Source organism: Notolabrus celidotus, chromosome 15 (genome assembly GCF_009762535.1).
Source record: "Notolabrus celidotus isolate fNotCel1 chromosome 15, fNotCel1.pri, whole genome shotgun sequence".
In the NCBI taxonomy this organism is placed as follows: Eukaryota; Metazoa; Chordata; class Actinopteri; order Labriformes; family Labridae; genus Notolabrus; species Notolabrus celidotus.
Window position 1 is genome coordinate 32,478,442 of NC_048286.1, and position 27,563 is coordinate 32,506,004.

The following is a 27,563-nucleotide window of genomic DNA, read 5'->3' on the forward strand; positions in this document are numbered from 1 at the left end:
ATACTAATCACAATAATAATTGAATGAAAATAAATACAGTTTATTAACAATGATAATGAAAAAATGAAGGCTGAATGACAGTTTACTAAGTATTGATTTCAAGAGGTTGATAGTATGATAACAATAATGATTAGCAATAATAATAATAATTATATAGCCTATATATACATGTATAAAAATAAATAAATAAACAAAAAATGTGTCTTGTTAGGGTCAATGTTTGTGTGGGGTTGGAATTTGCGATTTTAATTGTATAAATACTATTTATAAAATATTTATTGAGGAATACGTTGTTCAAGCATGCTCATATGGACAATAATGAGATAAAAAAATACATTATTGAGCACATTATGGAGTTGTGCTTTCTCAAACTATTCTATTCTACACATGTCTGTAACTTTTATACAAAACGTATTTCCACGTCTAGCTAAATGTATGTTTTTATGTGAAATGTCCCTTTGATCGCTCAGGAATCAGACACATCTAACGCAATACATGTTAAGATGCCTTTACAATTTTTTTTCAATGCCATTTAAAAAAAAAAAAATTATTTCAGGGTGTGTTTCCAATGCAAAACATTAAAGTCACTGTTTTGTCTCCATACATTTCCACATTAGAGTCATGAACACACAGACTTCAGATAAATGGGTCATCCAATGATCAGGTGAGTACAGAGTCTGTCCACTTGGTGGCGGTAGTGAGCCTCTCCTCTTTAATCCCTGCACACAAACTGCGCATGACAAAGAAGACAGAAACAGGAAGTTGCGTCGGAGCTGAGGAGGAGAAGCTGCAGATTTCTGAACATGAATAAATCTATGAACAGTCCGTGGAAATCTCCCGTTTAGCTTGTGTCACTGCTTCAATGACAAACTGTGAGTCTGTCCTGAGTACCCACGGACTTCACTGACTCCGGGACGTGAATCAGGTGAGACTGTGTGATACAGGAGAAGCTAACGGCGGCTAATGATGTTTACTGCTAACGCTGTAACCAGCTTATGTTAGCATGTGGAGGTAAGCAGCTAACAACAGCGAGCACAAACAAACCCTCTCATTCAGACCAGAACCCTCTTTAGGAATACTGGGGAGTTAAACATGTGGAAGCTGTGCTGTACATGTTTGAGGTATTCTGTGGTGGGGATGATGTGAGGCAGGTGGTCTCAGGGAGCTGGATCAGAGAGAACTGGATCAGAGAGAACTGGATCAGGCGGTATGGAGGTCAGGTGCAGATGGTTGGCGTCGTTCATCTTAATGCCTTGATTTACCTGAGGTTACCTAAAGCCTTATCATGCAGGTTCAATCATGGGGTTACCTTGGAGAGTAGTGCTTGATATAATACAGTGTAATTATTGGGCTTTTATTGTTCCATTAAAAACAAAAGATGTTACTTTATTGATCCCTGGGGGTGAATCCAGTTGTTGCAGCAACCCAGACATAAATACAATCAAGAAGAAGTTCCAATTAGTGAAATAAAATAAGTACAAATACATAAATTAAGATAGAATATAATTACAACAAAAGTCTAAAGACACAAGGTGTTGGAGGAAGTGTGGAGAAGGGAGGGAAAATCACTTCCATATCTTTTGAGGTTATCCTTTAATTAAGTCTTACTGGCTGGAGCTTCAGAAAAGTATGGAGATCATTCTGAGGACTTCACTTCCACTTACCTTTGAACTATTATATCTGGGAAAAATGACAGTAGAACTTACAGGCTTTGCAGAGAAATATATGTTTAGGGTAATGTTAATTGCAAGTAAAAAAGCCATAACACAGAAATGGCTTATGACAGAGATATCTAAGGTCAAGGATTGGGCTGAAAGAATTTATACCATGGAAAAACTGACTTATTTGACCAGATTAGAGATGGATAAATTCAAAGGACACACAACAGCTAGATTACAATTTACAAGATAAATGCAAACTACCATCCCCATGGTTCATTGCTACAGATTTGTAAGTGTTACTGGTATTCATGTTATACTATCAGTATTGTGAATGTTATTATCACTGTCATTATTATCACAATTCTTATTTCATTATATTAATCTTGTTGTATTTTATTTTACTTGAATTACTTTGCTTTTATTATTTATATACGATTCTTCTGGTCCTGTCTCTTGGCTTTTATGACTGTTCCTTGAAGTGTAATTTTAAAGAAGGGCCAGTTGACTTGTATGACTGACAAAAAGGAAAGTGATTTTAGAATAGAGATATTTGGATATATATTTGCATAAAAGTAAATTCTCACCAGATGTGATAACGACATCCTATTATCAGGTTGTGTTTTGTTTGTTTTTGTTTTTACTTTATATGTATTTTGTTTTATTATAAGATGTATTGAAATTAGGGATGACTACAATTAATCGATTATCGATTAATTGATTAAGAAATTACTCGAAACACACATTTTTGTTATCAATTTTCCGTCACGTGGAACAAACATCATGTGGCTCATATTACACTCATCTATCAGGGAGGTGTTTTAAGTTTAAAGCATGTTTCGATGTGAATCAGGTGTTAAAGGTGTTGCGCACAGCGGAGACGCTCAGCTGGCGGCTGTGCGTCAGGTCTCCACGTGCGCTTTTTAAAAGAGGATCAATACAAAACTGCTGCCAACAACAACACAGACACAAAGGTTGACAGCTTTAAACAGAACATTTCCCACCTTTGGATACGAAGGCAACAGACAGGTGGGAAATTCAGGTACGCTACGTTTACAGACCAGCAACATCAGAGCCGTCTGAGCTTTTCTCCAGCGGGACTGATTATGACCCGGTTGCGCTCCCGGCTGACACCTGACCGAATACACATGATTATGTTTCTCAATAAGAACGAGTAGACAGAAAACTGGACACTGTGAGTCTGAAGGACTTTTCTGTTAGTATTATGAGCCTTCACTTTATAAGATTATGTCCGCGGAGAATATTTTAATGAGCCTGATCGTTGATAATCAGCGTGTCAAACGTGTGCCTGTATTCAATCCCGTCAGTGATTTGCATTTTGTTGCTGTAGAAAATACAATTTAGGGGGAAAACAACGTATTTGGCATTGTTTTTGACGTAAGAATAATAATGTCATCAATTAATCGATAATTGATCGTTAACATTTCCAAAAATCGATCACAGAAAATACTTAAAATGTACATCCCTAATTGAAATGTGTTATAATGACAAGATATCTCAATTAAAAGAGAATTACAAAAAATATATATATTTAAAGCTGCTGTGAGGAACTTTTGTTTTGTATCGATTCTGGCGCCCCCCTTGTGGACAAAGTGATATCTCTTTAATTAAGATAAATACAAATGTTACAAATGGATTAAATAGTGTTAATTAAAGGCAGTATTTAAAATGTTTCAGTAGTGACAGGTTGACATGGAGTGATTTTTTTTTGATTTTTTTTTTTGATGACTTTATTTCAAACATGTCAAAGTAGAAAATACAAAATAAAAGCATACAAGTAGAAAAGAAGAAAGAGTTCTACAAACATACAAGAAAAAAAAAACAGTTTTACAAAAGAAAAGAAGAAAGAAAGAAAGAAACGTACTTTATTAATCCCCAGGGGGAAATTCAATTATTTTTTTTAGTATATACATACAATCAAGCACACACACACATGCAGTGGACATGCACTTTGGGAGGGATGTCAGAGTGAGGCACCTCGGCAGTGCCCAGGCAAGTGAACCAGCACCTCTCCAGCCACCAGTCCACTTGCCAAACTTCGTCCATGCTGGGACTCGAACTGGCGACCCTTCGGTTCCCAAGCCAGGTCCCTATGGACTGAGCTACTGCCGCCCCAGATATTAATATTAGCAAGCAGTGAAACAATTTACTTTACATGTGTGAAAAGGAGTAGGAAGAAGTTCAAACTGATCTAATCCTACCCCCTCTATTCACCATTTTCTGCCCTTATATCTTCATATATTATCTTCATATTTACACCAACAAACAAAAGTGAACCCCTCATGATTCTCAGCACTAGTCTTCCTCCTTGTACTTCATGAAAATCATTTCTTTGTACTTCTTCTTGAACTGGATTATGTTCAGACATTGCTGTAGCTCCATATTGAGACTGTTCCAAAGTTTTACTCCACAGACTGAAATACAGAAACTTCTCCTTGTGGTCCGAACACTCACCGTCTTTAATCTCAACTTCCCTCTGAAGTTGTAACCCCCCCTCTCTTTCAAAGAACAATCTTTGAATATTTCCTGGAAGGAGATTTTTCCTTGCCTTAAACACAATTTGTGCAGTTTTAACATCTACAAGGTCAAATAATTAAACAGAAATCAACATTGTGAAGTGTTCTGATGGCTCTTTTCTGTAGGACTGACAGTGGTTGCAGGGAGCTTTTATAGGTGTTTCCCCAAACCCATAAAATGGTTATGGTTTGGTAATGACCGAGTAAGCACTATGATAAGTAAATATGGGTATATATATGACCGTAAGTTGTAGTAAACAATAGTATTTTAATATAATATAGCAAGATAATTATATAATATAATGTAATATGCATTATAATGTCATCAGCAGTCAGAGAGTCAGTACAGGATGAGATGGTGGAGTGTGGCAGACAATGCAGGGATAGTATGGATCTGATCATGGGGGGAGCGGGAGGTCAGCGGTCAGTGTGGTGCAGTCTGTCGAGGCTGAAACCACCAACAGATGTTCACAGGGAGATAAGAGAGAGGGAGGCACTATCTGTTGAATGTGTTGAATTAGATAAACTGGGGTGAGTACACGTAGAGGGAACATGGCACCATGCAGGTCTTAAACAAAGAGCACACTGGATTAAGAGGTGTAACAGAGATGCTGGTTGCAGGTGCAGGGTTTGTGAATCTGCTGAGGTGAAATGTGACAAAGCTACAGAGGAGTTTTCTGCTTTGTCTACTTGCTGCTGTAGACCCTCTGGTGCTGCTGACTCAGTGCACCAGAAGCTCTGTTATAAACCTTTGTACTCCAAACAAAAGAGGCTTTGTTGAACACACAGACATTAAACTGAGGCAGTGTCAGGAGACAACATCTCTGAGCTGCTCAGACTTTCACAGCAGCAGGCTGTGGGGACGTGGTGTGGAGCAGACTTTGACTGAAGCTGCTTTAGAAGCTTTAAATGTTGTTAGAGTGTTCACACAGAAGGACACTTGTGCTGGTTTCTCCCTGTGCTGACAGAAACATCATGGTAAGTGTTCGGCAAACTTAGAATACAGGCTGATTTTTCTACAGGAGAGGATCAGGGCCACTGGAGACAAATGTTTTTGGAGGGAGGGGAATAAAAAGTAAAATTTAAGGTGTCATTTATTTTAAGATTCTGAGATTAAAGTCAGAATTTTAATCTTAGAATAAAAAATAAATACAACCTTTTAGAGAAAAAAATGTGCTTTCCAACTCAAATTTTTTTCCAGTGGCCCAAATCCTCTTCAGAGAAATACCATACAAATAGCAAAATAAAATAAAATCATTATAATAAAATTCAATCAGATAAATATCAGACATTAACATAAAATAATTAATCAAATAATTGAAAATCAAATCAGATAAATATCAGAAAATAATAAAATCATTCAAATCAAATCAGATAAATACCAGAAAATTAACATCAAATCAGTACAATACAATCAGTAAAATTAAATCAGATAAATACCAGAAATAAATGAAAAATATAATATAATAAGATATAAAAAATAAAAACAATGTTAAAACAATGGTCATAGTGGTAATAATGCAGTCCAGGCCAAAAAGGAAAATACTCCAAGTTAAAAGCAAGATTAAAAAGCTAAGTCTTTAGTTTACTTTCAAAAACACTCGCTGTTTTAAATTTGCCCCGGGTCAAGTTGACCCAGGAACAGAAGAAGAAGAAGAAGAAGAAGAAGAAGAAGAAGAAGAAGAAGAAGAAGAAGAAGAAGAAGAAGAAGAAGAAGAAGAAGAAGAAGAAGAAGAAGAAGAAGAAGAAGAAGAAGAAGAAGAAGAAGAAGAAGAAGAAGAAGAAGAAGAAGAAGAAGAAGAAGAAGCGTACTTTATGAATCCCCGGGGGGGATTCAATTTTTGTCCCTAAGAAACAAGAGGGTTGAATATGCCCCGGGTCAAGTTGACCCAGGAACCTTATTGCTGACCCGAAGAAACAAACATAACAGGAGGGTTAAATATGCCACAGGAACCTTATTGCTGACCCTGAGAAACGAACATAACAGGAGGGTTAAATATGCCCTGGGTCAAGTTGACCCAGGAACCTTATTGCTGTCCCTCAGAAACTAACATAACAGGAGGGTTAATGTCCAGAGGCAGGGAGTTCAGAGTTTAGGGGCATACAAACAGGAAGCTCTCACACGACACGAGGAACATTTAAAAGGGAAGCATTCGAGGATGTGTGTGTGTGTGTGTGTGTGTGTGTGTGTGTGTGTGTGTGTGTGTGTGTGTGTGTGTGTGTGTGTGTGTGTGTGTGTGTGTGTGTGTGTGTGTGTGTGTGTGTGTGTGTGTGTGTGTGTGTGTGTGTGTGTGTGTGTGTGTTACACACTGCTCATCACTTCTTTGTTTTTTCAGTTTCATCCAGCTCCCTGAAGTGTCTCCCCTCATCCGCTCATCATGGGGGACTACTACCAGGTGTTAGGTGTCCGGAGAGACTCCACTGCAGATGAGATCAAAAAAGCGTGAGTTGATAACATTCAAACTTTGACCTCCATGAAGGTGTTCCTACCTCTGTACCAGCTCAACCAATCAGACTGATCGACCCACAGCTCTGCCTTTATGAGTGTTAACGCTCACATCAGTAACTGGATCATATCAGGGTCGAGTGATGGGTTAAGATTCAAACAGTATGCTCAATCTCTCAGCTCACCTTGACTTTAAAAGCTTGAATCCTCATACAGGCTCTAAGGTGTGTTTCAACCAAATGCTCAGCCACAGCTTTGCATGCTGATATTGCATCTTACGTCAGTGCAAAGACAAGACACATGTAGTAATTCACACAAGGTGACACCAGTCACACCAACTCACCAGGTTAAATTGGATTGGAAAGTTGCTTTGGCTGTGGTAGTTACCTGGTAACCTCCAGAGACTGTGACAGAACGAGTCCACCTGATCCCCATTCAATAAACGAGCATCTTCAGACTTCAGGTTTTCATTAAGATCTAGTTCTTCTCAGTGCATGCGGGTACCTCAGTGAGCTAACAGGCCCTAAAGTGAGCTTTAGTCTGTCCTCCTCGAATAACAGACACTGCTGTGCAAGGAGCCAACCTGCCCCTCAGGATCTAACAAATACGTTCTCATATCCATCGATTAGCCTGAAGGATTAATCTGAGGGTCACTCTGCTGGTCTTCTGATTCCACCTGATATGCCTCTGGGTGATGGTTTGACCTCAGGCATATGAGTGGTTAGATTTCTGACATAAGGGAGAGTAAGTATGTGTGGGTTGTCTTCTCTTTGCTTCTGTTTAGTTCAGTGTCTCCATCCAAACGTCACACAGGAGCCATGTGGAACAGGAGGCTGCCTTGTTAGCCCTCTGTAGGAAGAAGAGGCAGATTCCCTGTGTGCTCTATTAGCTGAAGCCACAATCAATCACTTCCTGTTCAATATATCCACACTGTATTCTGATTAATTGCTATCACTGTGCTTTGCAAAGACAATTGACCTGCAGTTCCACGAGCCTGTTCTCATAACGCAGCCTGAGATCAATCAAAACATGAACCAGTCAGACGTCAGGGGATTGTCTTATTTGATCAAACATCTACACATCTCCTTTTCAAATACAAGAAGAACAACATGATAACAACGTGTGTACTCCTTTAATGAACTCTGAGCTCTGATTGGTTCAGTGGCTCTGATCTTGTGTGGCGTGTTTCACAGTTTCAGACGTGTTGTATCAGCTGCAGGACGGACGGGAGCCAACAGAGAGAGATACATAAACACAGATGAGAACACGGTTCAGAGCAGTCCATACTTATCTCATGTCTTTAAGTTTAACAGGGATGAGGCGTCAGTGATTTGATGATTTCAGTGAAGATTAAACATCTTCAATAAATATTAAAATCCTCAGGAGAGTCAAACTGTGCTCGTCTCTCTCCCTCCATCCCTCCAAACTTGACTTCTGCACGTCCTGCTGTGAGGTTCAGGCCTCTGACAGTTTTTATGTATCCCATGTTTGTTTTTAATCAGTTATACTTTGTACTTACTATGTTTATTATCATGCATCACTACACCAGGTCATATAAAAACCTGATGAAGATGGTTTTCCTCCCCTCTGTCCTCTGTCCCCGTACAGGTACAGAAAGCTGGCCCTGAGGTGGCATCCTGATAAAAACCCAGAGAACAAGGACGAGGCTGACAAGAAGTTCAAGGAGCTGTCAGAGGCGTATGAAGTCCTGTCAGACGGTTGGTATCACAGATCTCTGATGTATTAAACCAGCAGCACAGTGTGTTAGGGAGGGCAGAGGAGATCCAGGTACACCCTCAGAGGAACAGAGACCTAAAGAGTACACAGGAGGCATTTTTCAACCGCAGGGACTGGTGGACTTCGACCGGTGGACCCAGGGTCTAAATTTAGTTCAGGGGAAGATAATCTCCCCCTGTAGTACTTTTCAAAGGTCCCGGGACTTTCGGTGGGCAGGGCCTGCATTGCTGAATGTGTCTTCAATCAGCCTGCCGTGCACAATAACATCACACACATCTGTGATTCACTAGATTTCTCTTTCTTTCATTAGTTTTTATTTGTTCTATCTTTTTTGTATGTGTGTGTACTTTTCAAAAGAAGAAGCTGTGATTCTCTTGATTTAGCAGCTTGTAACAGTAGTCTTCTCTCAGCCCACCGTGAATGCGTCTCTCCTCCTGGTGTTCAGGTTTTAAAAGTGACCCTGTAAACTGGAGACCTTCAGCTGAACGTGTCAGTGTTTGTGGAGTTTACACAGTCTAAAGACGTTTATGAGGGATGCATCCGGCTGAGAGTCTCCAGTTAACAGGGTCGCTGTTTAAACTGGAACACCGGCCGATCTCTGCCACGGCTTTTTGAGTTCAAAAGGATTTTAAAGCCGTGTTGAAACGTCTTTGCTGCTGCTTATCTCCTCTCACGTGTTGATTCAGTCTTTGCTTTTTCCATGTTTTTAACCGCAGGAGCAAAATTTTCACTTTTTTCATGTTTTTCTGCTTTTGGAGCACAATTTCAAATTGAGAAAAAAAATTTTTCGACCGGCCCCGGGTCAACTTTTTTGTCAAATTTTTTTGTCATTTTTTTTTTTTTGCAATTTTGTATTTTTCAAAAAAAAAAAAAACATTTAAAAAAAAATAATTTTCAGAAAGAAAAAAAAAAAAAAATCTAATTTTTTTTTTCAAAATTTGTTGGTCAAAATTTTTTGGGTCAAACATTTTTTGGTCAAACATTTTTTGGTCAAACATTTTTTGTCAATTTTTCCAAAAACCATTCACAGTCATCTGTGATTCACTTGATCTCTCTTTCTTTCATTAGTTTTTATTTGTTTTTATTTAGCAGCTTGTAACAGTAGTCTTCTCTCAGCCCCACCGTGAATGCGTCTCTCCCGGTGTTCCGGCTTTAAAAGTGACCCTGTAAACTGGAGACCTTCAGCTGAACGTGTCAGTGTTTGTGGAGTTTACACAGCTGTTGAAACACAGAGGGATTTCCTGGGAATGCAAACTAGTTTAGTTTTTATTAAGATTTCAAAATATCCTCATCAGATATTTAATGATCGTCTAAAGACGTTTATGAGGGATGCATCCGGCTGAGAGTCTCCAGTTAACAGGGTCGCTGTTTAAACCGGAACACCGGCCGATCTCTGCCACGGCTTTTTGAGTTCAAAAGGATTTTAAAGCCGTGTTGAAACGTCTTTGCTACTCGCGCTTATCTCCTCTCACATGTTGATTCATTCATTGCTTTTTACATGTTTTTAACCGCAGGCGCAAAATTTTCACTTTTTTCATGTTTTTCTGCTTTTGGAGCACAATTTCAAATTGAGATTTTTTTTTTTTTTTCGACAGGCCCTGGGTCAACTTTTTTGTAAAAATTTTTTTGTCAAATTTCTTTTTGCAATTTTGTATTTTTCAAAAAAAACCAAAAAACATTTAAAAAAAATAATAATTTTCAGAAAAAAAAAAAATAATAAAAAAGTGAATTTTTTTTTTTTTAAATTTGTTGTTCAAAATTTGTTGTTCAAAATTTTTTGGTCAAACATTTTTTGTCAATTTTTCCAAAAACCATTCACATTCATTGTTTTTTCCATCTGTGATTCTCTTGATTTCTCTTTCTTTCATTAGTTTTTATTTGTTCTATCTTTTTTGTATGTGAAAAAAGTAAAGTGACTACATGTTTCTCCTCTAACAGGAAGCTGTCGTACTGAAGAGAACCAGTTTTGTCTTTGTGGATACATTTTAACTTTCTTTTCTCTTCCAGCCAATAAGAGGACCTTATACGACCGCTATGGGAAAGAGGGACTGACGGCGAACAACGGAGGAAGGGGTACGTGATCATAACTAAACGTCTTTTGAATGTTAAAAACATGGAGGTCAAACATTTCACTCAGAAGAACAAAGAGATGTATGGAGTAGTTAGACTGTTTGTGTGTATCATGATGGATCCAGATCATCCACAGTGGAGCAGCGTGTCTCCTTTGTTTTGAAGGAGTCTTGTGGCGTCAAAGAAAATGATAAACAGCTGTTGCAGCACCTTACATCGTTCACACAAAGATGTGTGTCTCTAGAAACCCTCCTGTGATGATGTCAGAGACCTGAATAACAACCTGGTCCTGTTTGTGGCTAAACAAGCTCATTGTGTGAACATGCATTCATTCATTCGCCCTGCAGCGACTTTAACTCACTTCAAAGCGATTTTAAAAACGCGTTGGACCCGTTTAGTTTGACTCACTCTCAGATTAGTGTGTGTCCAGTGCCAGCAGAGGTGGCTTCTGGGTAATTCAGAAGAAACACGTTTATAAGAGGGGGAAGCACCATCTTTGTTTTAAATACAGAGACTCTTCTGAAGGGTTTTATAATCAAGGTGCTAAGAGTTCAAGCGTCTTCATTAGTTTTTATTTGTATTTCAGTTAAAGCTCCTGTCAGACTGAAATGAATACTGATGCCTCTTAAAGACACACAAAATCAAAGAAGACCATCAGAGAGAAGGAAGCTTATTTCTGTAGTTATTTTTAAAGTCTGAATCTGCTGCATCAGGGTAAGAAGGGATAAAAAAAAGACCTCAGACATCAGATTATTAAGATATGAAACAAATGACTGTTAAGAGAAGGCAGAAAGAGATGTTTTAAAACACAAAGGTACAAGACAAGATCAGCAGAGACTGCTCTGTCCACAGGGGGCGCCAAAATCAACTCACATGGAAAGTTACTTACAGGAGATTTTTTATGTTTTTACTTTTTTTATTAGACACAGCACAAAACCTCAATGCAGCCATTAGACTCTGAGGCTGATCTCATGCACAAATATTTCATTAAATTGAACAAAAATAAAAAGTCCATAGTCCTGAAGAGAAAAATGAAAATAAAATTCATTAAAAATAGTGAATGTATTAATTCATTACTTAATTAATTTGTATATATTTTTAATTTAGTTTAAATAATTTACGATAAAATATCAATAAATAAAAAATAAATAATGTATTAATTGATTATTTTTAAATATATATATTTTTTTAGTTTAAATAATTTACAGTAAACTAGAATAATATTAATACATAAAAGATAATTAATGTATTAAATAATGAATTTATATTTTTGATCTACTTAAAATAATTTACAATAAAATAATATTAATACATTCAAGATAATTAATTTATTAATTAATTTATTTTTATACATTTTAAAGGTGACATATCATGCAAAATGGACTTTTTAATGGTTCTCTACCTGAAATATGTGTCCCTGTCTACAAACCCCCCGAGAATGAAAAGAATCCATTCTGCCCCTGTTCTGATTTCTCCACCTTTCTGTAAATGTGTGTGAAACGAGCCGTTTCAGACTTCAGTGTTTTTGTTACGTAACAACAATATCCGGTCTGTCACGGAGTCAGAGCTCGGAGCTTGTTCAGCCCACAGACTGTATGAAATACAACTCAACCCCTCCTCTGTTTTTCATTCCCTGCACACATGTGTGCTAACAAGGAGCTTAGGAAGGAGGCATGCTAGTTGTAGGCTGTCTTAATAAACACAAAGGTCGGTTTGACTCCCCACGTCTGCAGATTTGAAGATCTAGTGGATGATTTTTATTTTTCATGGATAAGTGCTAGCGCTAGTTAGCATAGCCACATAGCTACATGTTCGTAGCTGTGTACCAAGACACACGTCGACATGCTGACAAATAAAACAACAAGAAACACTAAATCTGTGACCAATCCTTCAGAAAGGTCCTGCTGCAGGCGCCTCTCCGTCAGGATCAGATTCTGGATCAGATTCAGAGGGTTGAAGTAACGCGGGTCTCTGAGCAGCCGTGTATATTCAGCCAACATGTAAACATTAGATCAACGTGCTGGAGAGCCGAGGCACATCCACTTCCTGAGGGGGCGTGATCAGAGAGAAAACGGAGTGTTCTGAGGAGGACTGAAGAAGAGGGTTTTTCAGGCAGACCGAAATCTGATTTCAAAGTGTTTTTTTGAGCATAAACTTTAAAGACATGTTTTGGGGACCTCTTAGACCAATATATGTTGATGAAAAAATCGTGATATGTCACCTTTAAATCTAATTAAAATAATTTATGATAAAATAAAATAATATTAGTAAACAAATTGAATCTTCACAGGAGCTTAATGAAATGTGTTTGACATTATCCTTTTTGTTATTTTGTTTGATTTTGGTAACAAGAATAACCTTCCTTGTTTAAAACCTGTTTTTATTCTAACGCCCTAAAGGGGAGGGAACTGAACGAGCTGCTAAAACAAATCCAGTTTTATGTGAGTCAACCTACCTGATACCTGAGGAAACATACTCCTGATGAGTTTCTGCTCAGTCACCAGTTTTAAGTCTTTTTTGGATGCACAGAGAATAATAAACAAGTCTACAGGGTCGAGTTAGGACAGGGTGCAGCTGTCAACCAGTACAGAGACACTACATCGTAGATTCAACTTCATATCTGTTCACTTCACTCAGAAAACAAGACGGCACAAACTAAACTGTTAAACTCCACCTTCAGGACGTCAGTAAACATGGAGGCTTATCTCTCACCCTCCTGACTCCTGAGCTGAGAGACGCTCTGAGAGACGCTCTGAGAGACGCTCTGAGAGACGCTCTGAGAGACGCTCTGAGAGACGCTCTGAGAGACGCTCTGAGAGACACTCTGAGAGACGCTCTGCATCGCTGTGTGTAGATACAGCTGCAAAGCTTCAGGACAGCTCCCCTCTCTGTCAGGGGAACAGGAACTGTGTGTCCCCGTGGTTTCAGGTCACGTGACTAATAAAGCAAATAATAAATAAGTCACGTTTTCTAGAGGGAGAAGTTTTTATCACACACTGAGAATATTAAACTCTGAGATGTAAACACCTGATTCACTCTGACGTATTCATCTCTCTTAAAGCTGTTTGGTAACAGGTTGACTCATCCCTTATTCTTCTCACTGTGACGTTTCAGGGGGACATTTCCACAACGGGGACCATTTCCATGAACCATTTACATTCCGTAACCCAGAAGACGTCTTCAGGGAGTTCTTCGGTGGCAGAGACCCCTTTGCAGATTTCTTTGGTGAGTCATGTCGAGTGAAAGCCTGAAACCTGGTCTTCTTTTCATCCTGCTCCAGTTCTGATTAACTCCTCTTCACCGGTTCTCTCAGGTACCGATCCATTTAGTGAGGATCCATTTTTCGGCAACGGTCGGCGGCACCAGAACAGATCCAATCGCAACCGGACAGGGGGTTCTTTCTACGGAGGCTTTGTTGGTTTCCCTCCCTTTGGTGCCGGCTTCTCTCCCTTTGACCCCGGTAAGACGTGCTTTAATGAAGACAGGACATGTTGGACCGCAGCGGGACCGATCAAACCACAGGGCCTTATTATGGAGCTGATATGGGCCTGCCATCTGTAGTGGAGACAGAGAGACACACAGACACAGGCAGAGACGCACAGACACAGGCAGAGACACACAGACACAGGCAGAGACACACAGACACAGGCAGAGACGGACAGACACACAGACACAGGCAGAGACACACAGACACAGGCAGAGACGCACAGACACAGGCAGAGACACACAGACACAGGCAGAGACGCACAGACACACAGACACAGGCAGAGACGCACAGACACAGGCAGAGACACACAGAGACAGGCAGAGACACACAGGCAGAGACGCACAGACACAGGCAGAGACACACAGACACAGGCAGAGACACACAGGCAGAGACACACAGGCAGAGACGCACAGACACAGGAAGAGACGCACAGACACAGGCAGAGACGCACAGACACAGGCAGAGACACACAGACACAGGCAGAGACACACAGACACAGGCAGAGACACACAGAGACAGGCAGAGACACACAGGCAGAGACGCACAGACACAGGCAGAGACACACAGACACAGGCAGAGACGCACAGACACAGGCAGAGACACACAGACACACAGACACAGGCAGAGACGCACAGACACAGGCAGAGACACACAGAGACAGGCAGAGACACACAGGCAGAGACACACAGACACAGGCAGAGACACACAGACACACAGGCAGAGACACACAGACACAGGCAGAGACACACAGACACACAGGCAGAGACACACAGACACAGGTAGACACACAGACACACAGGCAGAGACGCACAGACACAGGCAGAGACGCAGAGACACACAGACACAGGTAGAGATGCAGAGACACACAGACACAGGCAGAGATGCACAGACACACAGACACAGGCAGAGACGCACAGACACAGGCAGAGACGCACAGACACAGGCAGAGACGCACAGACACAGGCAGAGACGCACAGACACAGGCAGAGACGCACAGACACAGGTAGAGACACACAAACACAGGCAGAGACGTACAGACACAGGCAGAGACGCACAGACACAGGCAGAGACGCACAGACACAGGTAGAGACACACAGACACAGGTAGAGACACACAGACACAGGCAGAGACAGGCAGACGGAGAGACAGAGGCACAGGCACAGACAGGCAGTCAGAGAGGCACAGAGACAGACTCAGGCAGATGTAGAGTCACATAGACACAGGCAGAGTCAGACAGAGAGATGTGGTGTCTGCTCTCTTCTGTGCGATGATATGAACACTTTGACATTTTAAAGATCTTCAAACTATCATTAAATGATTTTCTCAGGTTGTCCAGCAGAGATCATGCTTCCTCTTTCACTTCCTAATACCCTGGCTGCTACATGTGCTGCAGACAGATCTTAGGGTTCGCTCTGCAGCACATGTAGCGGGTCACAGCTGAGCAAACCACGCTCTGAACTCTGACCGTTGGATGTTTTTCCACGTGGCTGTATGGAAATCTACTGAAGACACCTTCCCCCTGTAGAAACTCACTCTCTCCTGTTTCTCTTCAGGCTTCGGCTCGTTTGGATCCATGAGCGCCATGGGTCATATGGGTCACATGGGTCAAATGGGTCAAATGGGTCAAATGACAACCATGGGCAGTCTCGGAGGAGGAGGATTCACCTCTTTCTCCTCTACCTCATTCGGAGGAGGGGGAGGAGGAGGGGGAGGAGGAGGAGGAGGGATGGGAAACTTCCGCTCTGTGTCGACTTCCACCAAGATCATCAACGGAAGAAAGATCACGACTAAAAGGTAGAGTCTGAAAAAAGATAGTGAGTCTTTGATGTGGTCTGAAGACACAGAGACACAGGCAGACGGAGAGACAGAGACACAGGCAGACGGAGAGACAGAGACACAGGCAGACGGAGAGACAGAGACACAGGCAGACGGAGAGACAGAGACACAGGCAGACGGAGAGACGGAGACACAGGCAGACGGAGAGACTGAGACACAGGTAGATGGAGAAACAGAGACACAGGCAGATGGAGAGACAGAGACACAGGTAGATGGAGAAACAGAGACACAGGCAGATGGAGAGACAGAGACCAAGGCAGAGACAGGCAGAGACACACAGGTGGAGAGAAAGAGACACAAGCAGAGACAGGCAGATGGAGAGACAGAGACAGGCAGACAGAGACACATAGACGGAGAGACAGAGACCAAGGCAGAGACAGGCAGAGACACACAGGCGGAGGGAAGAGACACAAGCAGATACAGGCAGATGTAGAGACAGAGACAGGCAGACAGAGACAGACAGACAGAGACACAGGCAGAGACACATAGACGGAGAGACAGAGACACAGGCAGAGACAGGCAGATGAAGAGACAGAGACACAGAGACAGGCAGATGGAAATACAGAGACACAGGCAGAGACACACAGACAGAGAGACAGAGACGGAGAGACAGGCAGGCAGAGACAGGCAGAGACAGGCAGATGGAGAGACAGAGACAGGCAGACAGAGACACAGGAAGAGACACACAGACGGAGAGACAGAGACACAGGCAGAAGGAGAGACAGAGACACAGGCAGATGGAGAGACAGAGACACAGGAAGAGACACACAGACAGAGAGACAGAGACACAGGCAGAAGGAGAGACAGAGACACAGGCAGATGTAGAGACAGAGACACAGGAAGAGACACACAGACGGAGAGACAGAGACACAGGCAGAAGGAGAGACAGACACACGGGCAGACATGCACAGACTGAGAGACAGAGACACAGGCAGAAGGACAGACAGAGACACAGGCAGACATGCACAGACTGAGAGACACAGGCAGAAGGAGAGACAGAGACACATGCAGAGATACACAGACGGGGATAAAGAGACACAGGCAGAGACGGGCAGACGAAGAGACAGAGACACAAGCAGAGATGCACAGACTGAGAGACAGAGACACAGGCAGAAGGAGAGACAGAGACACAGGCAGAGACACACAGACAGAGAGATAGACACAGGCAGATGGAGAGACACAGACACTGACAGAGACAGGCAGCCAGACAGAGAGAAAGAGACACAGGCAGAGACACAGAGACAAAGGCAGATACAGGCAGACAGACACAGACGGATAGATACAGAGACACCGACGCACAAGTAGTGACAGGTAGATAAAGAGACACAAGCAGAAATAGGCAGACAGAGAGAAAGAGACACACAGGCAGAGACAGAGAGACTGAGAGAGACAGGCAGAGACAGAGAGACTGAGAGAGACAGGCAGAGACAGAGAGACAGGCACGTAGAGACACAGACAGGAGGTTTCAGGAGACACTTGAAACATGTCAGGAAAATGGAAATTCAAACAGAGGTCTTGTGATCAGTCACAACTGGCAAAACCTTCCTCTAGGGAGCATTTTTCCTCATGTCTCGCTCAACATGCAAATAAAGCGTCTCATCGTTTGAATATGAAAATGAACCACACCACACGTCTGTGTCCTCTGCACACCGTCTCATAAACTACGACAAACTGGTCAAGGGAAACATTTCACAGCTAAGAACCATTTACTCAAGCAAGAATGACGAGACAGAGATCTGTCACTCATCGTCCTCCCTGCCCGTGTGGCCCAGGAGTGAGGAGTGATCAGATCTCACCACGTCTTTGATGCAGTTTGAGATCACATCACACAGAGTGCATGTTCAGGAAGAGTGTTTCATTTATTTGAACACTTTGCAGAAGGAATATTCAGCATTTGAGGCAGGCGCAAGTATCCAGCTGTTACCAGAAGAGCCAGCCCTCCACAGCCTCCCTGGCTCCTGCATGTCAACGCTCTAGACTGTCCATGATCTACAACCTGGTTTGACTCTGTGTGTGTTTTCCAACAGAATCATTGAGAACGGTCAGGAGCGGGTGGAGGTGGAGGAGGACGGGCAGCTGCGGTCAATAACCATTAACGGTAAGGAGCAGCTGCTGCGACTGCAACACAAGTGAGGACAGGAGCGCCCTCTGCTGGAGAAGTGTTACCTCAGCACAAACACACCAACAAACTTGAGCTGGAAACAGAAGGAAAAAAAAGCGATGTAATAATAGTGCTCTACTGTTGTTTGGATGTACATACTTAGATTGTGTTTATCTCCCTCATGTGCTCTCTCTCTCTCTCTCTCTCTCTCTCTCTCTCTCTCTCTCTCTCTCTCTCTCTCTCTCTCTCTCTCCGTCGACCCTGTTGTTTTCAGAGGAGGTTTTTGGATGCAGACATTTCTATGCATTCATTGATGTTTTTTTCTCTCAGTTGAGCTTTCCTTCAGTTTTGGCTCAGGTTGGTGTTTTTGTTTTCAGTGTTTGGGACCACAGTATTTGTTCTGATGTGTATGAACCCCTTCCAGTACTTTCTGTATGCACTCCACTCTTGTGTCAGAAGTTATGGCATGACTTTGCTTTTTCATCTGGACATTAAAAAAAAGGAGGGTATGAATAAGTGAAGCCCCCCCCTCCCCTCCCGCCCTCCTCTCTCTCTCTCTCTCTCTCTTTTTCTGTTGGCTGCTTGTCTAACCTCTTCTTAGCCATGATTCTTTTTTATGAAAATACAACGGTAGGATGAGTTATGCAATTTTATATGTTTTAAAACCAATGTGTTTCTGTTTATTTAATAATGCATGTACACCTGTAGATGTCGAGTCTTAATGTTTAAGCTGCATCATGATGCACAAATAATGGAGGGCATTCTATAAATGATATATGAATATGGGAGGAATTTTGTGTACTTTGTAAACCAATAAATCATGAGTTCATCCTGTTTTCAGGATTCTGACATGCTGTGTGCTGTGTGACTGCTCTGTAGATGTTAGCATTCCCCCCGTCACAGAGTGTATACAGGAAGGAGATGTAAACACACGGTTTAGAAACATCAGTGTTGTGAACAAGCGGCAACCTCCGGTCTAAAAATATGAGGCCAGTGCTGAAGTGCTCAAAACTGCAGTTCATGCAGGATCCGCTTGAGGCTGGCTCTGGAAGTACCAGAAACCACACACACACCAATTCAAAGAAGCTGATCTTCACAGCAGAAATAAACATGTTTACAGCCTGGTTCAAAAAACAAGTGTAGTCTGGATAGCTCATGTCTCTATCGGCACACACTGTATGGGGTAAAAAAAAAATTATAACGCTGCAATTTGGAAAATATTAAGATTATGTGTTTCCCATCAGAGAGCAGGAGAGGAGGGAGGGGCTACAGTGAAAGACAGTGGAGTACTCAAATGTGTCAGCATCACAAGTCATGAAGAATCAGAACATGTCCAATCACAGCTTAAATATTTAGAGCAACATTACACTAACCTCTGACATGAGTGTGAGCTTTTTAAGAGCTGTTTTCTTTTGAATATATGGAGCATGTGAGGGCTCAACGCCCCCCCCCCCCCCAACCAACCAGGTCTGAGGTGAGCTTGGACCAGGTTGGAAACACAGAGACAGGAGGGACAGGTGACATTGAATGTGTTCAATATTAAACCAGTACGATGAAATGATCACTCAGAGGAAAAACATCAGACCAGCCCGGGACAAACTCCATGACAAGAGATTTTAAAAAGAAGAGAGTATGAGAATATTTTGTGATTAATATTATGAGACATTTTTTGTAATGTTTTGTTTGTTTGTTTACGTTTGGTCTTGTAATTTCTAAACATTAATCTTTTTTTTTTCTTCCATAAATAAAAAAATATAATAATCACAATCATCCTCATAATAATAATAATACTGATAATAATTAGCAATCATAATAATTATCATTATTAATAATAATGATAATAATAATAATGATAAATAGTAAATTATATGAGAATATTTTGTGATTAATATTATTAAATTGATGAGACATTTTTTGTACTGTTTTGTTTGTTAGGTGTGGTCTTGTAATTTCTAGACATTATTCTTTTTATTCCTTCCATAGATTAAAATTAAAATAATAATAAAAGTAGTAATAATTTTAATAATCAGAATAATGATAATACATTTATAAATGTAAAATAAAAAATAGTAATGATGATAATAATAATAGTAATAATAATGATAATAATAATAATAATGATAATAATAATAATAATAATAATAATAATAATAATAATAATAATAATGATAATAATAATAATAATAATAATAGTAATAATAATTATAATGATAATAATAATAATAATAATAATAATAATAATAGTAATAATAATTATAATGATAATAATAATAATAATAATAATAATAATAATAATAATTATAATGATAATAATAATAATAATAATAATAATAATAATGATAATAATAGTAATAATAATAATAATAATAATAATAATAATAATAGTGCTGTTGCACTACTGAACAACATGCCCCAGTAATGTGTCCTGGGTGTGCATATTGTTGTGAGGTTGGGTGGGTGCTTATTGTTTATTAATTCTGTTTATGTATGTATACTTGCTCAGACGGTGACAACACATTTCCTTATTAAGGCAAGGCAAGGCAAGGCAGCTTTATTTGTATAGCGCATTTCATACACGAGGGCAACTCAATGTGCTTTACATTAAAACATTAAAAGCACAATAAAGATCTATCTATCTAGGAAGAGGTGACCAGAGGAGCTCCGCCCTCTAACCACAGTTGTTGGTCAGCAGCTTCAGGGTAATTGAAGAGCTGAGCAGTTTATGTTGAAGAAAGGGATTCACAAATCAAAATGTCAGTAAATGCTCGTGCACAAAGTCCTGAATCAGCGTAAAGACGGAGGGAGAAAGCAAAGAGGGATAAAAGTCCTGCTTATCAGGACAGCCACGAATACATCAACACCCTGGGAGGGCTCTGCAGCAAGCAGGACACACACACACACATCCTGCAATTTGCACTGCTACAGGATTGAATAACTAGCCTTCCTCCTATCAGTATCACCAACCAGTTAAAGGTCCTGCACACTGCTGTTCTCTTTATGTCTCGTCTATTTGCATTATCCTTATTTTTCTTCATTTACTTAAAAAGTTCAAACTCATAGTTCTTAGCTTCCTCTGAATCCTTGAACCTCCTCAGTGATTTTAAATCCCCTCCTTTGTATCTGCTCTCTATGATGTACTGTGAAGTCAGATCTCTGCCTGTCAGAGGCGGGCCTGCTCTCCTCCTGTTCTCAGGAAACTGGAGAAGCCTCTTTCTAACAGATCATATGACAGCAACATGCTGCAGTGATTCACATGTCAATAAACAGGTCAGTAGGTTCTGCAGATATTTGTCCAGTTCATGCACCAAAGAAGAAGGTGAGTATTTATATTTAGCATTAGGATTTACCAGTGCTGTTAACTTACATATATTTGTCACAATAAAATTGAATGTGAATAAGATCACAAATAGGCCTATTGCTTTAAATGTGATTAAAAAAAGTGACTTTTAAAAATTCACTCTACATTTTTATGATGTTTTGAAGCTGAATGTGGAGAATTGTTGCTGTTATTTTCACTTAGCACAATTTTACAAACAGCACCTCATTTATGTCTGCTTAAAAAAAAAAGGCCAAATAAAGCTGAGCATTGCATCAGGCCAAATGTTTGATATGAGCGATGTGACAACTTACCCCGGTCTCCCCTACAAACTTTTAACCCTCCTGTTATGTTCGTTTCTCAGGTACAGCAATAATGTTCCTGGGTCAATTTAACACTGGTCATGTTTAATTATCCAGAAGTGTCAGAAACCTCCTAAAATCCCAATAAACATGATTTTAATCTCATGATTAACTCCATTACTAACCACTTAAATCAATATTTAGTGCAATGGTGTTCTTTAATTCTCACAGATCATGGTTTAATGAGGATATCTCACTTGTTTTTAATGAAAATTCATGTTAAAAGGGCATGTGTGTCCGTGTGTGTGTGAGGGGGGTGAAATATGTCACACAGTTGCAAAGAAACAACTAGTATTTGACACTTCTGACCCCTTTTAGCCTCCACTTGGGTGGGGGGGGTTGCAAATATGTGAAATCAACCATTTTCATTTTATATGTTGGTTTCACATACTAAGCCAAGCAGAAGAAGTTTCATACTGAAAAAACACTTTTAACAACTTTAAACTTTAAAAAGGGTCAATTTGACCCGCAACATAACAGGAGGGTTAAAGAACGGAAGAGGATGAGGGCCACCAGAGAAATAAAGAAAAATGAAGGTCCAAAATTGTTTTTATTATTATTATTCTGAGAAAAAAATGTCATAATTCTGAGATTAAAGGTGACATATCATGCAAAATGGACTTTTTAATGGTTCTCTACCTGAAATATGTGTCCCTGTCTACAAACCCCCTGAAAATGAAAAGAATCCATTCTGCCCCTGTTCTGATTTCTCCACCTTTCTGTAAATGTGTGCTGAAACGAGCCGTTTCAGACTTCAGTGTTTTTGTTACGTAACAACAATATCCGGTCTGTAACAGGAAGTCAGAGCTCGGAGCTTGTTCAGCCCATAGACTGTATAAAATAATACTGAATCCCCTCCTCCGTTTTTCATTACCTGCACAAATGTGTGCTAACAAGGAGCTTAGGAGGGAGGCATGCTAGTTGTAGGCTGTCTTAATAAACACAAAGGTCGGTTTTACTCCCCACGTCTGCAGATTTGAAGATCTAGTGGATGATTTTTATTTACCATGGATAAGTGCTAGCACTAATTAGCATAGCTACATAGCTACATGTTCGTAGCTGTAGCTGTGAACCAAGACACACGTCGACATACTGACAAATAAAACAACAAGAAACACTAAATCTGTGACCAATCCTTCAGAAAAGGTCCCGCTGCCTTTCTGGTAGAGGTCGGTTTTACTCCCCACGTCTGCAGATTTGAAGATCTAGTGGATGATTTTTATTTATCATGGATAAGTGCTAGCGCTAGTTAGCATAGCCACATAGCTACATGTCGTAGCTGTGTACCAAGACACACGTTGACATACTGATAAATAAAACAACAAGAAACACTAAATCTGTGACCAATGGTTCAGAAAGGTCCTGCTGCAGGCGCCTCTCCGTCAGGATCAGATTCAGGATCAGATTCAGAGGGTTGAAGTAACGTGATCTCTGAGCAGCCGTGTATATTCAGCCAACATGTAAACATTAGATCAACGTGCTGGAGAGCCGAGGGCACATCCACTTCCTGAGGGGGCGTGGTCAGAGAGAAAACAGAGTGTTCTGAGGAGGACTGAAGAAGAGGGTTTTTCAGGCAGACCAAAATCTGATTTCAAAGTGTTTTTTTAAGCATAAACTTTAAAGAGTTGTTTTGGGGACCTCTTAGACCAATATATGTTGATGAAAAAAGCGTGATATGTCACCTTTAAAGTCATAATTCTGAGATTAAAGCTGCTGTGAGAAACTTTTGGTTTGTATCGATTCTGGCGCCCCCTTGTGGACAAAGTGATACCTCTTATCTCTTTTCCTGTACATGCAAAATAAGTGTCTTCAGACAATAACCTCACCCTGCTGTCTTTTAACATTTAGATTTATCACACAATGTGATTATTTGCCATGAAAACAGCCAAAAAATGCTGTTTCTAAAGCAGGATGTCAATCATCTGTTCTGACACCTACCCCCTCAGAGCAGTTTCAGGCATTCAAAATGACAACAGAGAAGGTATCAGTGTTGTTGTGGATGGTCTTGTTTGCTTTTGAGGGTCATAAAGAGGCATCAGTATCAGTTTCAGTCTGTTTTTCAGCCAGTTCAAAACTCCTCAAAGTGCCTTTAAAGTCAGAATTCTGACATTTTTCTCAGAATAATAATAATTCAAAAAGATGTTGACCTTAATTTTATTTTTCCAGTGGCCCTCATCCTCTTCCGTGACTCACTGAATTTGTTTAAAGCTTCTGAAGTATCTCAAAAAGCTGTTTGTGATTTTCCTGTCACGTTTGTTTTCATCTAGTGTGTAAAGTATGTTGACATTGATAAGTTTCCACATGTTCCTGGTTGTACATTTGCCCTCAGCTGGATGTTTGATGCAGTTGCGCTTCTGCTCTTAAAGAAGAAGTTGAATCGTAAAGAATTATCGACCTCACTTCACAGCAGCTTTGGCTTTGGATCCTGAGCTCAGGGTGCTGTTTGCAGATTTACCCCAGTGTGCAGGACTCCAGGACACGCCTTTTTGGTCTTAGGCAGACTCCAAGCCACCATGCAGTGAAGGAGGAGTGTCTGGTATTAAAACAGGTCGCCTGGGGGACTGCAGCTTTCCTCTGAAATGTGAAGGCAGAGCGGAAGTGCTGTACACCTGCATTATTTCAATTAATCAGCAGTGAGGGACACACTGCCAAAACCAGGCTGCTGGTTTCTGACTGCAAATCCTGACAGAGCAGACAACACCACTCTGTTATAATCCTTTATGTTAAAAACTCACCCAGTGTGATTAAATACAAACTGATCAATAAGTCCACACTAAGATCTGAACAGAAGATAAGGGAACCACAAGAAGTGGCTCACTGTGTTTAACCCTCCTATTATCCTTGGGGTCAACTGGACCCCATTCAATGTTTAATGTCTCTAAATTAATGACTGACATTATTTATTTTTGGCTTCATATTTCATGACTTTTCCTAATTTAATGAGGACAACTGGGACAACATCAAATTAAAATGTTGATATGCTCCAATATGCTGTAAAAAAAATTAAGCATCAGTGTTCCTTGGGGTCTATTTGGGGTCAAACTCAACTTTATTTATATAACACCTTTCATACATAAAAAAACATGCAGCCCAAAGTGCTTCACAGAATAACAGAGACAGAAAACAACAGCAATGGTAAAATTATAAAAGGCAGGATTAGAAATAAAATACTTAAAACTAAAATCAATACAGTAAAATTAATAAAATAAGCAATAGTGGAGTTAGAGAGAAAAGTTAAAAATAAGGTAGAGTTAAGGAGATCAGATGAATATAAGAAATACATATATAAATACATAATTAAATAAGATGAATAAATGTTAAAGCAATGATTCAGATAATAATGATTAAATAGGCCTTATAATAAAAATAATGATTCTAATAATAATACAGTCCAGGGCTAAAAATAAATTACTCCAAATTAAAAGCCAGATTAAAAAGGTAAGTCTTAAGTTTACTTTTAAAAACAACCAGCTTAAAATATATTTTATTTAAAGGGCTATTTAGGTAGTCAACAAAGAAACATAAAGTACCTGACACATAAACCAGTGTTGTGCATTATTATTATTTATATTATTTTTATTTGATAGTGGAATTAAAGTTAAAAATAAGGTGGTGTTAACACAATCAGATGAATACAAGAGATAAATAGATAAATAAATAATTAAACAAGATAAACAAATGTTAAAGTAATGATTCAAATAATAATGATTAAAAAAATTGGCAAAAATATATGTGGATGTGTTTGCATGTTTATATGTATGCATGACTGTACTTGTGTATGTATGCATGTGTCTGTGTACGTATGCATGTACAGATTGATATGTGTGTGTATGTATATTCAATTCAAACCTTTATTTATTCTCGAAAAGACATTGAGGTTTCCCTCATTTCCAATGTCGTCGAGATCACAGTTAGATTAGAAACAACAAACAAACAAACAAACACAATCATACACAAAATGATAGATTAATTAAAACAGATACAGTTTGAGACACAGTGGTCAGAGATCAAGGTCTTGAACTCTGCAAGAGATGGAAAGGATCTCAGCCTCAAAGTCTGCTGGAGGGTATTCCATGATTTAGGAGCATCAATGGAGAATGCTGATCGACCCAGTTCAGTATTTATTCGTGGTACTTTCAGAATGAGTCAATCGGGAGAGCGAGTCCCATAGGATCGGCAAATCCATTCCAACAAGTCTGTGAGGTAGGTGGGGAGCTTTCCAACAAGTGCTTTAAAAATAAATAAAAGCCAGTGTTTGTTCCTCCTTTGCTCAAGAGAGGGCCAACCAACCTTCTCATACAGGACACAGTGATGAGTGTCATATCTGTCACCATATGCTGGACTCTATATATATTTTCTTGATGAATCTCTCAGTGATTGTTTTGTTTTTTGCTTCTATTTGTAATTTTTACATGGCTCCTATGTTGTGCAGGGACATGTTGGTTGTTGAGGCAGACCAAAATAAACCTAATAAACCTAAAATAATAATAATAATAATAAAAAATAATAATAATGCACAACACTGTGAGTGGACTGAACACACTGAGAAACCAAGACTGTCATTCTAATGATGTTTAACCCTCCTGTTACCCTTAAAATTACTAACATCTTTTATCCTTGGGGTCAATTTGACCCCAGCAATTTAAACCTCCAGAAGCTGATTGTTACCTCAGGATTATGTGTCAGGTACTTTATGTTTCTTTGTTGACTAAATAACCCTTTAAATAAAATATATTTCAAGCTGGGTGTTTTTAAAAGTAAACTTAAGACTTACCTTTTTAATGTAGTCATTTATTTTCAGCCCTGGACTGCATTATTATTATTATTTGAATCATTGCTTTAACATTTATTTACCTTTTTTATAATTATTATTATGTTCAACAGTTTTTATTGATTTTCAGACAAGAAATAACAAAGACTCCATCTTACATGAACATATACTCCCATGTGTAACATAGACATAGTATGTTGACAAAGACAGAGGGTAACAAACAAAGACACTGTTAAACAAACATATAAGAAAGGACAAGTAAACAAAAAACAGAACCACACACACTGTTTCCCAAATACTGAATATACATCCATCCTTATTTATCTTATTGAATTATCTATTGATCTATTTATTTCTTGTATTCATGTGGTCTTATTAGCTCTACCTTATTTTAAACTTTTCTTTCCACTCTTACTTATTTTATTAATTTTACTGTATTGATTTTATTTTTAAGTATTTTATTTCTAATCATGCCTTTTATAATTTCACCATTGCTGTTGTTTTCTGTCTCTGTTATTCTGTGAAGCACTTTGGGCTGCATGTTTATATGTATGAAAGGTGAAATATAAATAAAGTTGAGTTGTCTCTGCGACAAAGAGTCTGCAGGAGTAGATTAGATTTATTTTGTTCTGTGTCAACAACCAACACGTCTCTACACAACATAGGAGCCATGAAAAAATTAAAAATAAAAGCAAAAAACAAAACAATCACTGAGAGATTCATCAAGACAATATATATAGAGTCCAGCATATACATACACACACATATCGATCTGTACATGCATACGTACACATACACATGCATACATACACAAGTACATTCATGCATACATATAAACATGCAAACACATCCACATGTATTTTTGCCAATTCCATGCAGACCAAAAAAAGGTGTAGGCTGAAGCCAAGGCTTATCCTGCAAAAATGTTTTATTATTATGTTTAAAAGTAAACATTAAGACTTAGCTTTTTAATCTGGCTTTTAATTCAGAGTCATTTATTTTTAGCCCTGTACTGCATTATTATTATTTTAATCATTATTATCTGAATCATTGCTTTAACATTTATTTATCTTATTGAATTATCTATTTATCTATGTATTTCTTGTATTCATGTGATCTTGTTAACGCTTACTTATTTTAAACTTTTATTTCCACTATTAATTATTTTATTAATTTTACTGTATTGATTTTATTTTTAAGTATTTTATTTATTATCATGTCTTTTATAATTTCACCATTGCT

General features: G+C 39.4%; 1 protein-coding gene across 1 annotated transcript; it reads left to right on the plus strand.

Moving 5' to 3' along the window:
* The first annotated feature begins 722 nt into the window (after positions 1 to 722).
* LOC117827165 (dnaJ homolog subfamily B member 6-like) lies at positions 723 to 18,721 on the plus strand. Its single transcript, XM_034703666.1, has 8 exons — positions 723 to 925; positions 6,532 to 6,638; positions 8,250 to 8,359; positions 10,386 to 10,451; positions 13,563 to 13,673; positions 13,762 to 13,908; positions 15,489 to 15,729; positions 17,799 to 18,721. The coding sequence occupies exons 2-8, from the start codon at positions 6,574 to 6,576 to the stop codon at positions 17,902 to 17,904; spliced, it is 846 nt and encodes a 281-aa protein (XP_034559557.1). The 5' UTR covers positions 723 to 925; positions 6,532 to 6,573; the 3' UTR covers positions 17,905 to 18,721.
* The last annotated feature ends 8,842 nt before the right edge of the window (positions 18,722 to 27,563 follow it).